Source organism: Paramormyrops kingsleyae, chromosome 10 (assembly GCF_048594095.1).
Source record: "Paramormyrops kingsleyae isolate MSU_618 chromosome 10, PKINGS_0.4, whole genome shotgun sequence".
In the NCBI taxonomy this organism is placed as follows: domain Eukaryota; kingdom Metazoa; phylum Chordata; class Actinopteri; order Osteoglossiformes; family Mormyridae; genus Paramormyrops; species Paramormyrops kingsleyae.
In genome coordinates, this window is record NC_132806.1 from 3,342,379 (window position 1) to 3,357,848 (window position 15,470).

The 15,470-nt window shown below is 43.2% G+C and overlaps 1 protein-coding gene across 1 annotated transcript in view; it reads right to left on the reverse strand.

Moving 5' to 3' along the window:
• Positions 1-15,470, reverse strand: part of LOC111851973 (neurexin-2-like) — a gene marked incomplete at its 3' end in the record, with an annotated part of 418,474 nt that overhangs the window by 23,865 nt on the left and 379,139 nt on the right. The window contains exons 8-10 of the mRNA XM_023827376.2: positions 14,695-15,118; positions 12,171-12,554; positions 11,063-11,266 (exon numbers count right to left, since the gene is read on the reverse strand). Of these exons, the coding sequence (XP_023683144.2) occupies positions 11,063-11,266; positions 12,171-12,554; positions 14,695-15,118 (1,012 nt within the window). The remainder of the gene's footprint in view (positions 1-11,062; positions 11,267-12,170; positions 12,555-14,694; positions 15,119-15,470) is intronic.

Genomic DNA, 15,470 nt, shown 5'->3' on the forward strand with positions numbered 1-15,470 from the left:
AGAGACATGCTGAGCTGCTCATTACAATATGACAGAAAGAGGACACCAGAAATGCCATGTTCTAAAGATATCAATACATGGATGACCTGAGGTGACACACTGAGAGTATATATTTGTAGAACATTCATAAGCAGCATGTAAGTAAGGAATAATTGACGACGGGCCGTTGAATTATTAGAAAAATAATGCACACCCGAGGTGGTGATGCGGCCACGACGCGAAGCGGAGTGGCCGTTACACCTCGGGTGTGCATTATTTTTATAATAATTCAACGGTCCGGAGTCAATTATTCCGCTTATACTACGGTTGCCACACCTCAAGACATCGATCAGATGTTATATTTCAAGGCATTCGTCCGGTTTTTCTACTTAAATCGCTATTGTGATTAGGATTATTTCTTCTGCATCTCACCCAACGACTCTTTTGCTAGTTCCAAAACGTCATTAGCTGTTGTTTTTTTGGTGTTTTCTTCGTGTTTTTCTCCCTCGAGTATGTCTAGCTGTTCTTCGCTGATCGTTTTATGTCTTTTGTTGTTGCCGGCTGCCTTTGATGTCCGCTTCCGTTTATGTTGTTTTTCATCTGGACTGTCTAATACTGCTGCAGCCCAGTTGTTGAAAGTTTCATATTCACCGTAAATATTAAAATTTACTTTCGGAAAATCGTCTGTCATGTTGTTGTTTTTGTTAGTCCTTTGTGCTGTATAGGTACTGTATGCTAATTTCCGTTATTACAGTTAACTATGCAAAGTGATATGGAACTGTAATGCGGTCAAGAGAGCTGCCTGGAACTACGTTCGCCGTGCGTTTCCCTGAAAATAATTGCACACCTCAGAACGTTCGTCAGCCAATCAGATTCAAGCATTCAACGGTCCCGTAGTATAAGTATACTATAACATTCTAACAATCTATAGTGTTGGCGAGTTGCCTCTCATTAGTTCCCATCCAAGAGGATCTGGCCTTGCAGGCCTCCTCCTAGACCACCTGCACCTGCAGCTGCACTTGATGGCTCCCCGCAGCATGGAGCAGGAGCTAGCAGAGGGGGAGAGAGTGGAGGTGATCCTGGGCCCAGTGGGCCCGGAGTGTGCCCCGATACTCGTTGTGGCGCGTGAGAGTGACGGCGGTGAATTCCCCACAAGGCTGGCCCAGTACCACAATGCCCATGACTGGAAACTAAGCTGTTGGCATTGCGGGAAGCAGGGCCACTGGGCTCAGTCCTGCTCGGAATCTGCCCCGGGGATGTGAGTGGCGGGTGGTGAGAAAGACGCTGCCTGTTTCAGAGACTCACCCTGGACACACAACCTTGCCCTGGACCCACAAGTTTGCAACCTGCAGAGCCCCTTCCTGTCCTGAGTTCACTGTCACGCCCTGATCGACATTAATTCTTCATGCTCCATCATCTGTGCGGGGCTGTTGCCAGGGACAGTGGAGCCCGCACCACCAAGCAGGGAACCCGCCACAGCCTGCCTGCGCTCTGTGATTGGAGAGATCATTCTGATGCAGGGCCATCAGCATCTCCGGGTCCGCTGGGGGATGTGACGGTGTGCCACGGGTTTCAGCTTGTCCCCATTCAAGACGACCACATCGTGAGGAGGGTGAGAGCTTAGAGCGACACAGTCTGTGCCCCTGCCATAGAGGGATTCTAGTGTGCCAGCAGGAGCAGCAGGCTGAGGTTGCAGAGATGGTGCAGCTTGGTCATGAAGAGGTATGTATGGAGGCACAATTGGCTCAGGAGTGCCGCAAGCTGGACAGTGACATGGAGCAGGAGTTGCACGAGTGGGATACCTGCGCAGTGTGCTGGTGAGCCGGAAGCAGCAGTGCGACCTTGACAAGCAGGAGGTCAAGGCCATGGCAGCCGTGCTGCTTGACCATGAGGAGGCATGTCACGCTCTGGAGGCACATCTGGCCGTGAAGCACCGTGAGCTAGAAGAGCAGTGCGGCCAGTATCAGCAGGACCTGGATCAGCTGTTTGTGTGTAATGGTGAGCCGGAGCAGGAATATCACAAGCTGGAGGAGCAGCAAGAGCAGCAGCAGGGAAAGCAGGCCAGCAGTCAGCAGCGGGTCCCCTCAAAGTCACGTATGTCCAAGGGCCAACACCTGGGGGGACAGGCATTGCCAGCTCCTGCCAGCAGCCAGGCTCCACCAACAGGCCCTAGCTTCCCGTCATATACAAGGACTGGTAATGAGTGGCTGTTACGGGTGCCAGAGAGGGCGCACTGGCATCTGCCACCAGACCAATGGGACTTCATCTGGATGTGATCCAGCTTACAATGTGATCACACTTTAATAGGGACACTAGGATCATGATCCCTTCAAGGAGGTGGGACTGGTCATAAGTAGGTGGAACTGATCGTAAGGGGCTTGCCTTGTGGGGGGGGGGGGGGGGGGGGTGTTGGCTGTTTAGTGTCGTGAAGCTGCATCTCACTAATTTCCAGGGCATTCTTGGAGGTGTGTTGTAAATAGCCCCTATACGGTTAATGACTGTTCCATGTGTCACGTGTTTCCCGCTATGTGTAGTGCTAATGTTTAGTAGTGTTATGTAGTTACTAGTGTACCCACCATGTGTGTGACCTGTTCTTCCTTGTGTTCCTTGCCATGAAGGGAAGAGAAGGTGGTGAGTTGTTGCTGTCTGATCGGCTGTGTCGTGCTATTAAGGGCTGTTAATAATAGAACCGCCATGTAAAGATTCACCTCGATTCTTGCCTGTCTCTCCAGAACCTTGGTTCCCTGGGCATCAAAAGACCATAACAGCTTACGTCTTAATAACAAACATTATATGATTGTAATATATATAATCAAATATTGTTAAAACATTATATGATTATAATGTTTGTTATTAATGTACATTACAGCTGTCATGTCTTGTTCATTGAGTGTTGTGAATGTGATGCTTTAAGACACGTTAAGCTATATTTACATGCTGCTTATTAATATTCTGTGAATGCATTATGGAGGTGCACTGAATGTTGTATGAATACACAACAATTATGAATCATTATCTGTTGTTTTAACATAAGGATGGCTTAGATAGTAGGCCACAGCCTGACTGAGCTCTAAACGACAGGTGATCTTGGATCACTGTGCTCCATACTGTCATAGCGCCAGGACAGAATAGTCTTCAAGGTGAAAAGCCTGGAGAGAATCCAGCCCAGCATCTGCCTGCTGGCATTCCAACTCTATTATTTGTCCAATCAATGCAAGGTAATTAAACCCAATTGTGGCTGACGCAACCATTGTCAGCTATTATAACCATCTGTTGAGTGAATATTCTTTTGATACAAATTTGGTCCATTTTTACCACCAGATCTTCTGAAGCTTTCTTAAGTTATTTAGAGGTTTCAATTTGAGTATTTAACAGAAGTCACCTTTCTTGCTCTGTTTGCCACACTGTTGCCTGGTCTAAAGTTATACATCTTTGGATATGATGTTTCCATAAAAGAACAATATATAACAGAAATGTTTCAAATGTCAAAACAATATTATGAAAATCTTAATTTTCACATTCTTAAACCAATCCAATCTTGTGCTTTTATAGCTTATAATTTAGAAGCACCTTTTTTAAACAGTAACTCGAGGAAAATCTAAATAACTTACTCTTAATTTACCAGAAATGTTATTTGGAAATTAACTTTTAATACACAAATCTACTTTTAAATACACTTAAATGTCACATGTAAAAAATGAAATTTCCACATAGAATAAATGTGACATCATCCTGACAACAAACCTTTCGCTTGACCATCTCTGTTATCTGGGAGCATACATTAAACACCCTGCAACGTATTCAAAATGCAGCAGCTATAATTGTCAACAGAAGCTGCATTGGCTTCCTGTTAGCTTCAGGACTTCAAAGTTCTACTACTTACATATAAGGCACTTAAAGGTCTAGCATCTGGCAACATGACAGAATTACTTCAAGTTAATGAGCCGCATGGTCCACTCAGATCGCAGAATGCAGGTTTCCTTGTCTGTCCACATATAAATAAAGTGACAGTGGGCGGTAAAGCATTCTGCTACAGGGCCCCTATTTTGTGGAACAGTTTGCCAGCCTATGTTCGGGATGCCTATTCGGTCTCAGTCTTTAAATATCGACTGAAGACCCATTGCTTCAGTTTAGCTTACACTATACACTATAACTATGGCTGCTGGTGCTGCTGTACATGCCTGTCAGGGTCAGTGCCCATCCATCCCTGTCCTATGTGTTTGTCTCCATTTGACCATTTGGTGTTGCTGGGCATCCTGTTCCCTCTGTCATGTAACCCTAGCCCAAGGATGGGCAATCTTATCTGCAAAGGTCCAGTGTGTATGCGGGTTTTCACTGCAACTCCCTAATTAGATTACTAATTAGAGGACTGATTGGCTGAAGAGTCCTCACAGCTGACCTAAAGGTTATCCTAAAAACCTGCACACACACTGCCCTTTGCGGATAAGATTGCCCACCCCTGTCCTAGTCCCTAATGTGTTTCTTTACTCCTCAGGCTGTCATAGCTTAATGGGTTGAGTGAGTGACTCAGAAATTAACACTCCTCCAGTTGTGGATTCAAGGCTAGCTTGAGGCCTTTGTTTATTTTTTTTAGTTTTATTTTATCTTTAGCCTTCGGTTTTTCCTTGAATCTATTATGGTTTGTCTTTGTCCCTGTTTTGGTTTACTCTACTTGTACCCTGTTGTATTTTGCTACTTATGTTTCTAGTTTTTTCCTAGTGCCTCTGTGTTTAGAAAAGTTTTCTGTGTTTGACCTTAGACCCCAGAGTTTTTTTTCCCTACTTGGGAGTTTTTGGTTCCTTTCCTTTGTCATCTTTTCTTTTCCCTGTTTCATATTACTCTTTCTTAGTGATGTTGTAATGTATCACAACACACCCATTTAAGGCACTCTGACGCCGGCCCTGTATACATGACTTACAAATATAGACATCTATAGTATTTCATTGGCTTGGCTTAAAAATATTCAAAATTTAATGGAAAAAAACAGTGATACTGATGCGTGCTTGGAACAGTAAAAGTATGAGCCCAGGAGCTATTTGTATTTTAATTACATTTAACGTTAAACGTAATGACACGGGTCTGCAGAATCAAAGCCAGTGCTCCACTTTCTGGTCATTGGAAGGTACTACGCTCCCCATGGGCATGTGCCTTTACTCAGCAAAACACAAAATACATTTTGTGGTGTCTTTCGTGACTCGGCAAAAGACAAAATGCCTTTTGTGATTCCACAGAATCAATTTTCTCCACAAAATGACTGTGTAACATTCACAAAATGCATTTTGTCCACTAAATGACTTTCTTTCATTCACGAAAAGCTTTTCGTCCACAAAATGACTGTCTTTTATTCACAGAATTCACTTTTATTCACACAATTCGCATTTTGTCCACAAAATGACTTTCTTCTGTCCACAAAATGTGAAGTGCTGATATCAATTCTGTGCACAAAATGAAACTTTCTTTTGGCTTATATAGTAGGCCACAGCCTGACTGAGCTTTAAACGACAGGTGATCTTGGATCACTGTGCTCCATTTTATTTCTGTGCATGAAAGAAAGTCTTTATGCTTTCATGAACAAAATGCATTACTTGATTTTGTCATTAAATAATTCTTTTTGCGGCAAGAAATGTATTTTGTGCATGAAAATGAGCGCTTGACACTTGGCACCACATAAATAAGAAGCTAAAGGAATCAGAAACTGCAAATGATTATCTAACTTAGGCTACGTGTGACCTTGCCATTTGGTCGGCCGATATTGGCGACTGTGCGCAAGGAACACAAAGGCAACAAAATCTCAAAACACACGAGAAATAAAAGCAGTGATCCACGGCTCTGCCCACTCAGGTTAACATATATTTGAATGTTGTGAACTTAAAAATGAAAAAGCAAAGTAGGAAATGAAAAGTCAAATTGGAATATGAAAAGGACAAAAGATTTTTAAATTAAATTTTTAATTTGTATTAGTTTAATTAGTTTATTTAATGAAGGGAAGAGAAAATTAGTTTATTTAATATTTGCATTTATATTAAACATTTCAATTAAATACATATGTATATGAGATATTTCTCTAGGAAAATGAAATGAAATTTACATGAATGTCTGTCTACATGTTTGAAAAAGTGACAACTGAAAATTGTGGTGCATTTTTTACATTTGGCAATGGTAAATGTGGAAAAACTGGCGGGATTACAAAACGTGCAACATTTTACAGTGGTGCAGTATATATTTTCTGTTGCTTTGTCTTCTATAGCACAGTGGTGTGTGATTCCATCTAGTGGTTGCACATTTTCTTCCAAAATGTCTTCATACAGATCGTTTAGCTGCACGTGTGTCAAAATGTCTGTTGTATAGATGGTCATATTACATAACATATGACTAAAAGATAATGAAAATATTAAAATAATGTGAAATGGATTATCATCTGATAACAGATTGACACATACAAAGTTGCATATGCACAGTACATTTACAGACTGACCTCTCCACATAAACATACTGACACAGATGCAAGGACACCCAGATACAGCACACACGCGTGTGCGCGCACACACACAAACACATATACTCAATCCCCAGCCATAGAATATCTTCCAGATATGGTTTGAACTCACTCACGTTCTCATTGGCATCATCGCTTTCCACTGCATTTTTACATCACTCTCTTTATAAACCTGCTAGGTTTTGTGTTCTTGTCTGGGATGATCCCCATTGGCAGGTGACCAAATACACTATATGGTCAAAGGTATTGGACCATTACAACTAGAGGAACTTTTATGGCATCCCATTATAAATCCACAAGAATCAACATGGAGTTGGTCCCCCCTTTGCAGCTATATTAGTTGCCACTTTTCTGGGATGGCTTTCCACAAGACTTTTGAGTGTGTCTGTGGCAATTTTTGCCCATTCATGTAAAAGAGCATTTTTGAGGTCAGTCACTGATGTTAGACGTGAAAGCCTGGCACACAATTTCCATTTTAATTCATCCCAAAGACGTTTGATGGGTCAGGGCTCTGTGTGGGCCGGTCAAGGTCTAACAGACCAAACTCACCCAGCCATAACTTTATGGACCTTGCTGTGTGCACTGGGGCACAGTCATGCTGGAACAGACAAGGGCTTTCCCTTTGTCCAAAATGTTTCTGCATCCCCACTCTTATTTTACATGGCCTGCCACTTTGTGGCTGAGATTCTGTTGTTCCTAAATGTTTCCACTTTGCAATAATACCACTTACAGTTGACTGTGGAATATCAAGTCGGGAAGAAATTTCACAAACTGACTTATTTCAAAGGTGGCGTCCTATGACAGCACCACACTTGAATTCACTGAGCTCTTCAGAATGACCCATTCTTTCACAGATGTTTGTGAACATGACTGCATAGCTAGACACTTGATTTTATACGTCATTGGCAATGGGTCTCAATAAAACACCTGAATTAAAATTAAGAGGTGTCTCCCAATACTTTTGTCCATATAGTGTATTCGTTTGTGCGTCACTCCTGTTTTAATGGTGCCAGTACATAATTCTCAGTAATGTGCAGATAGAGCTTAGCGGTATGGCCAAAAATGTTACAATGATAATAATTTTCATATTAACAATATCAATTATCATGATAAATTGTATTTCTTTCCAGTTTAAAGGCTGATTTTTACTCCTGAGTTAAAATTTAAGAAACCAGATGGTTGATCGTAGTTATAAACTTTTATCATCAGAACGTGATAAATGTTAGTGACGGCCAAAATGTTGTTTCTGGAACAATTCGCTCTATTTTCAGACATCTGTCCAAGAAAGGGCTCTAAGTGTGCCCAAAAGGAAACCAAAAGCACCACATGTACCAAGCAGAAAATGAAAATGAAAAGGTTATTTTAGTCATCGCTGAAAAAACACAGCTGCTGACATTCTTCCTATCCTTTCTTAATTCTTTGTGGACTATTACTGTCGGCATTTCTCACAGACTGAATTTTATTGTGGACTTTATTTTTGGATTTTGCTGGATGAGCCTTATTGAAGAGGTTGCTTTGGATTTACCTGCTCTCCGCTAAGTTGCCCAGTTGTTTTGATGGTTTTGTCTGCTGTCTCCCTACATGCCCTATTGCATTCTGTTGTTCAATCCCCCATTTTCATGGCTGTGTTTGCGCTTGTGCTCCACTACTGGTCCTCACAAGTGACGTTATTTTGTGATGCAAAGCATGTCGCTAGTGACATGTTTTGTTGTAGATTATATCGAACTTTTGTTGAGTATATCCCGGAAAGCTATATTGTGGTATTTATCATTTTAGTTTTGTTATCCAGCCCTATATATGCAGGACTTCTGTTTCACCATTACCTGTAACTTTCACGGGTCTCTAATAGTGATATAGAGTAGGTCCCCTGAATGGCACCATATTTGTCTCAATCAGCGCAAGTACAAGCAAGATACTATAATTCAGACTTTCACTCTTTAATTTTTTGGAAAGTGGCCTAAATCCTTGATGATTTTTTTTTTTCTTGTATTTCCCGCATCACCACTCTCTCCTGCTATGAATACTGCCCGCCCCTCCTTTCCTCTCTCCTCCTGTCTCTCTCTTCCCTATAGACCTCTTTTCTCCTCTCTACCTCTTCTCCTTTTAATCTCCCTTGCTTGCCTCTCCCATCCCGACCTCCTCACTTCTCCTCAGATCCTATCCTTTCCTCCCTTCTCATCTTCTTCTCTCCTTTCCTCACCTCTTCCCTCCACTCCTCATCTCTCCCCTAGCCCCCTCTTCCCTCCCATCTCCCCTCCCCTCCTCACCTCTCCCATCTCCCCTTTGCCTCTTCCTCCCCTTCTCTCCCGTCTCCTCTCCTTTTCTCTCCCCTCCTGTTTCCCCTCTTTGCCAAGGTACATTCTGCAGACAAGCAAGCTTCTGGCTGAGCCCACCATCCGGGGACAGGCTTCGAGGCAAACCGCCTTCCCCCCACCCATCTCAAATGCAGTGTTGGGCAAGTTACTTCAAAACTGTAATGCATTATTTATTACTTGTTACTATAATTTCAAAGTAATTTGTTACATTACAATATTACTGTATTTAAAATGTAAGGCATTACACTACTATTGCATTACTTTTAAGTTTTTCTCACCAAAATAACTGGAAATATGGATTTGGAAATCTATGCTCATCTTGCTCATGACGCTCAATTAGCTCATTACACAGCCAGTGGAAGGTGATGTGGTATCTAACTGAGCTAGGTCTATGTTAAAAACAGTAGAATATAATAGCCACAGCGATGGCTCATGGCGCAATACAAGGAACAATCATCGCAACAACAGACAAAAGGTCAAAGTCTGGCAAATTGTGATAGAAATACTGTAACTTTAGGCCTAGTCATATTAACATTAATTGAACTGTATTGTAATGTCTAAAGATATGACAGGATACAAAATGAGCATTTCTATGCCTTTACAGTCGTCCCTCGCCACTTCGCGCTTCGACTTTCGCGGCTTCACTCTATCGCGGTTTTTTGTCTATTGATTAAAAAGTTGATCGAGACAATGAAAATGATACATCGCTACGCATCGAAAGCATCTTTGCTCTTCGTAATTAAATGTACAATAATAACAATATATTTATAACATCTAATATTTCTTCTTTAATATTTTAGGTAATACAAGCGTAATTGTCATGACCTGCCTGTCCGATCCTCTTATGTGCCACGCCCCCTTATTAACCACATATGCAACCCAGCTGTTTTCTGTCAATTTGATTCAGTTTTACTATCCGATGTTAGATCAGTTGCAGGTTCACTCATCTCTCTGTTCTGTCTGACTACAAGAAGTGAAACGTTTTGCAGGGACATTTCTCCTCTGCTGATCTCTCGGTGATTTTGGTGAATTTGTATGAAGAAAAAAAACTATCACTTCATTCCGGGTTAAAAATGCATTGCAATGCACGCTACTGACATTTATACCGAGTAAAATATTACCAATTTTTTTTGTGTAATGCCTTACATTACCTCGTTACAGCAAAAAGCAATGCATTACAGTAATTCGTTACTTTTGTAACGCGTTACTCCCAAAACTGCTCAAATGCCACGAAAGGACCCTGTCCGTCTTCTCCGAGCCCTGTCAGTCACTTTAGCTACTGGGAGGGTAAACCCACAGCTAGAGTACTTTGGAAGTCAAGGAGTTGGATATCTGTTAGTTTGGGGTTTTTAAAAGCTACTGAAGGACCTGAACCTGAAATGCTTTGCATTCTATATTTACATTTATATATGTAAAAAGAAACTGCAGGCCACATAAATAGAAAAGGTAATATTACCACACTCCGCTGCTTATGACCAGCTCTGCAGACTGCAGGGTTTGCCTTCTGTGATCCTTTGAGAATGGGGGCCTGGTGGCATAGGGTGAAGGGGGTCTGCACATCCCAGCCACAGGACACTGCCTGAGACGGCCCTATTCACCTGCCACCCCAACCACATACCGCAATGGATCTCACCTGCACACCTATGCGCCGTTCACTTAGAGTCAGATCAGTCAAGCACAGCATCAAGTGGCACCTGCTGCACACGCATTCCTGCCGGAGTTACTGTGTCTGTGTGCACGGGTGCATGTCTACACGCACGTGTGTTACACGTGTGAACGCGTCTCTCTGGCTATACAGACATACAAGCCATTGAAGGGGTGAGACAAAGAGTGAAAAAGAGTGAAAGAAAAGACCATGCTTCAACTTAAGAAAGGAGGATAGCTATGCTTTGGTCCTCTCACAACACCAATATCCGACCACCTGCATTAAGGCTCGGAACATACCCAGTTTTTTCTGCCACCTCTGTTTGCGACACGAAAGATGGACATAGAGGGACAGCAGCCACTGATCACATCACACACATCTCATCACTCAGCCTCAAATCCATTTCAAGCACATGATCTCAGATACCTTAGATCGCTTAACCCCCCCCCCCCCACCTACCCATAAACCCCACAGCAGAACTTGTGAATGAGAGCCTGACATCCAAGAAGAACGGGTTTCATTACTGTCCCAGAAAAGGCAGAGGGGGCTCCGGTCGGGCACATGCTGATGATTTCTGACTGGGGAGATGACCCAGAGGATTCAGGAACCATAGCAGGGGTGTCTCACCTAAGCTGACGGTAAGCTTGACCCTCCCACTGTCCAGTTCCAGCCACAAGATGTCAGCGGACTCCTTAGAGGTAGTGGCCATGAGCAGGCCGTAGGCTCTCTGGGACATGAAGCGCAGGCTGACATCCTCAGCCTCCGTCTGCATGGTGACTGGCATGATGATCTTCAGGTACATGCTGCCATCATAGCTCAACACGGTGGCTTCTGCAATGGCGAGAGCGAGTTATCCTCCACTAACTACACACTGTAACATTACGTTTACTATTCTACAGCAGGATGTAAGCTCAGCACCTCTGCGATGGCGAGTGTGAATTTTCCTCCATTAACTACACATTGCAACATTACACTTACTATTCTACAGCAGGAAGCATGGAACATTTGAAATTGTACTCCAACAAAAAGAAGCGTACCATATTTGGAAGGCGCAGTAATAACACACAGGATACTACAGGTGACATCACTCATATATTTTTATATATTCCATAAAATGATGTTTACCTCTAAAGTAATACCAACAATACCTTTTTCAGATGCAGAACAAGCTAAGCAGCTTCTTGTGAATTACAAAGGTTAACTACAAATGCTGAGCGGGTCTGTTTCCTGGTGTTTTTAACTGCATGGTGTGCAGTTGTGATGGATGACAATTCACTCAGGCTAACCCCTTGAATAATAAGTGAATGGATAGATTAATGACAATGACAATCAAATAATCACCCATTACATCTCCCTGCAGTACGCTACAGCCACAACAGATGGCAGAAGAGTATAAGAAAAACCATCATTACGACATGCAGTATATTTTTAAAAGGCACGCTTCAGTTATTTATCTGAGAAGTGAGAAGGAGAAATCCCACCCGCCCAGAAGCACTCTAGTCACATCTGCACAGACACAGTCCCACCTCCCGATGCGAATGCATATGGGAAAACATCACCACACCAAATCTCGTACTAGTTCAGAGTATGACATGCAATACTTAAAAACAGCAGGGGAGTCCATAGTTTATAACACGATGCCAAACCTACAGGATATGACCCTGTGTTACTCAACACCACTACTGCAACCAGGTCCCTCCAGCTTCGGTATGGTCACTCTTGCTGTCGCCCTCACCCGTCTCACAGTTGGGGCCCAGGAAGCCGGTGCCCGTACAGTCACAGACGTAGCGGTTCCAGCCCTCCCGGCACAGGCCACCATTGGTGCAGGGTGACGCGCCGCACTTCCTGTGCAGCTCGCGGCTGCAGAAGCTGCTCACCCCCGGCGTGCTCTGGACCTCCGCCAGCCGGCGCACATCCTGGCTCTTGCCGTCGATGAAGAGGTCACGCATGCAGCCCACGTAGCCGTAGCTGAGGGCTGCCGACCAGACCTCCGGTGGCAGCATGAGGCCGGTGCGTGTTTCCGGCTGCCCCCCCAGAAACATGTGGCTGTCTAGGTCCAGGACTTCGCTGCCCTCTTTGCAGCTGAAGGGAGTAGTACGACTGTTCACAGAGATGGAGCCTGAAGCAGAGAGGCAGGCCTCAGGTCTACAGTGCCTTGCAAAAGAATTCATCCCCTTGGTGTTTGTCCTGTTTTGTCACATTACAAGCTGGAATTAAGATGGATTTTGGAGGGGGGGGGGGGGGGATTAGCACTATGTGATTTACACAGCATGCCTACCATTTTAAATGTGCAAAATATTTTTTTTGTGACAGAAACAATAATTAAGATAAAAAAAACATAAATCTTGAGTGTGCTTTGAAACCCCTAAGAGTTGGTCCAGCCAAATAACTTTATAAGTCACAATTAGTTGATTAAGATCCACCTGTGCGCAATCGGTGTCTCATGGTCTGTCACATAATGTCTGTATAAATCGACCTGTTCTGAAAGGACCCCAACTCTGCAACACTACTAAGCAAGCAACATGAAAACCAAGGAGCACCATTAAGTCCATTATAGGGAAATGAAAAGAATGTGGCAGCACCACAAACCTGACAAGAGAAGGCCGGGCAAGGAGGGCATCAATCAGAGATGCAAGAAAGACAAGATAACACTGAAAGACCTGCAAAGATCCACGGTGAAGACGGGAGTATCTGTCCATAGGACCACTTTAAGGCGTTCACTCCACAAAGTGGGGCTTTATGGAAGAGCGGCCAGGAAAAAGCCATTAATTAAAGAACAAAATAAGAAAACACATTTGGAGTTTGCCCAACAGCATGTGGCAGACGCCTCAAATACATGGAAGAAGATTTTCTGGTCTGATGAGACTAAAATGTAACTTTTTGGTCATCATGGGAAACGTTATGTGTGGCGCAAACCCAGCACTTCCCCAGAACACCATACCCACAGTGAAGCATGGTGGTGGCAGCATCATGCTGTGGGGATGTTTTTCATCTGCAGGCACAGGAAAGCTGGTCAGGATTGAAGGAAAGAAGCATGGCACTAAATACAGGGCAACTCTTTAGGAAAACCTGTTTGAGTCAGCCAGCGATTTGAGACTGGAACGAAGGTTCACATTCCAGCAGGACAATGACCCTAAACATACTGCTAAAACTACACTGGAGTGGTTTAAAGGGAAACACTTAAATGTCTTGGAATGGCCTAGCCAATGACCAGACCCCAATCCATTTGAATCTGTGGAATGACCTGAAGATTGTTGTACACCAATGCAAGCCATCTAAATTACAGGAGTTCTGCCTTGAGGAATGGGCAAAAATCCCAGTGGAAAGATGTGCTAAGCTAATAGAGACATACCCCAAGAGACTTGCAGCTGTAATTGTAGCAAAAGGTGATGCTACAAAGTATTGAGTTTGGGGGTGAATACCTATGCACACTGAAAATTTCTGTTTTTTTATCTCAGTTATTGTTTGTGTCACAATAAATCATGCACCTTTAAAGTGGTAAGCATGAGGTGTAAATCAACTGGTGGTATCCCGCCAAAAATCCATCCAATTTGAAGCTTCTAATGTGACAGAACAGGACAAACACCAAGGGGGATGAATACCTTTGAAAGGCACTGCATGATGTCCTTACTGTTGTGCCATTATCTTCGTCCAGAGAAGCATGCAGAGTATTAAAGATAGATAACTTCATATGGAGCACTTTCAACAAACCAGTGCAAATAGTGTAAAGTGTGCTTTGTTTAAGATGGAAATGTACATTCATAAAAATGTATATAAATATGTCAGTATATGTTGTCTAAGTGTGTATGTTCTTATGCATGTTCATGTGTAGGTGTGTGTACTGGGAGGTGACATACTGATAGACAAACGTAGACAACTGCAAGTCACAGGTGGAAACTCCATCTGATTCACGACTTTTAAATTGTCAATTAAAATTAATTTAGAGGGAGGGCAAGGCTGCACGTAGAATGACATCTCAGCTGAGGTTATACAAGAAGCCCATCTGTGTTCCTACTCATACGCCATGTGCACTGGTTCACACTGGGTCATGTGAAAAGTAAATCACATAAAAAAAAAGCAACTCAAAGCAAATGTAAGGCAAAATCACGTTGTGTGGAGACTTGCATTTAGAGATCAGCTTGTAAGTGGAAGTTACAAAGTAAGGCAAATATTATGATCTAAAAATCAATTAGGCTGACAGACAGGGGGCATCAGCAGTGACAGAGGCATAGAGGCAGACTGAGAAGATGAGGCCTTACCCTTGCGGCCCTCCCTCTGGAAGTCCACGTGGCACCACTCTCCATCACTGACCTTCCTGTTGCTGGTCTTGATCTTGATGCCCCCAGACCCCATGTCCATTAGCAAGTAGAGGTAGCCATCCAGCAGCTCAATGGCCAGGTAAACGGTCTTCGACTCCCGATCCTGGCGCTGGGGCCGGCCATGGCTGAAAAGCAGCAGACCGTTGGGCTCCGTGGTGCGGAAGTCAAAGGAGATGGTGCCTGTCTTCTTGGTGTTCCATTTAGGCAGGGCGATGTAGGACTCAGGCGTCTCAAAGGTGACAGGGTCCAGGGCAGCCACATCCTCACAGCGGAACAACAGGTCTCCATGCACGCTGATCTTGGGGTGGCGTTCAATGGCCAGGCGGGACAGCTCCAGCTTGAAGTCATTGTTCTTGTACACCACCTGCATCAAAACCAACCACAGAGTTTTTATGGACCACAGTGATGGTCCATAAAAACTTTTTCCCTTATAATCCATCTGATCACATAGTCACTAGCAAGAATGCCATTATGCTGTATCACTATAGGCTATTTTTATACATAGATCCATGGATGCCAATATCTGAAGCCTAATTCACATTTAGTGCAACCAGTGAGAATTACAGATATGTTTAATGCATGGGAAGAGATGACAAAACATAGTATTTTTAAATGGCAAATTAAAATAAAATAAATGGAAATAATGAGACAATAATAAATAATTAATAAAATACACATCATTTTATATTTTTAGATTGACAGTTTTTCTTGTTACG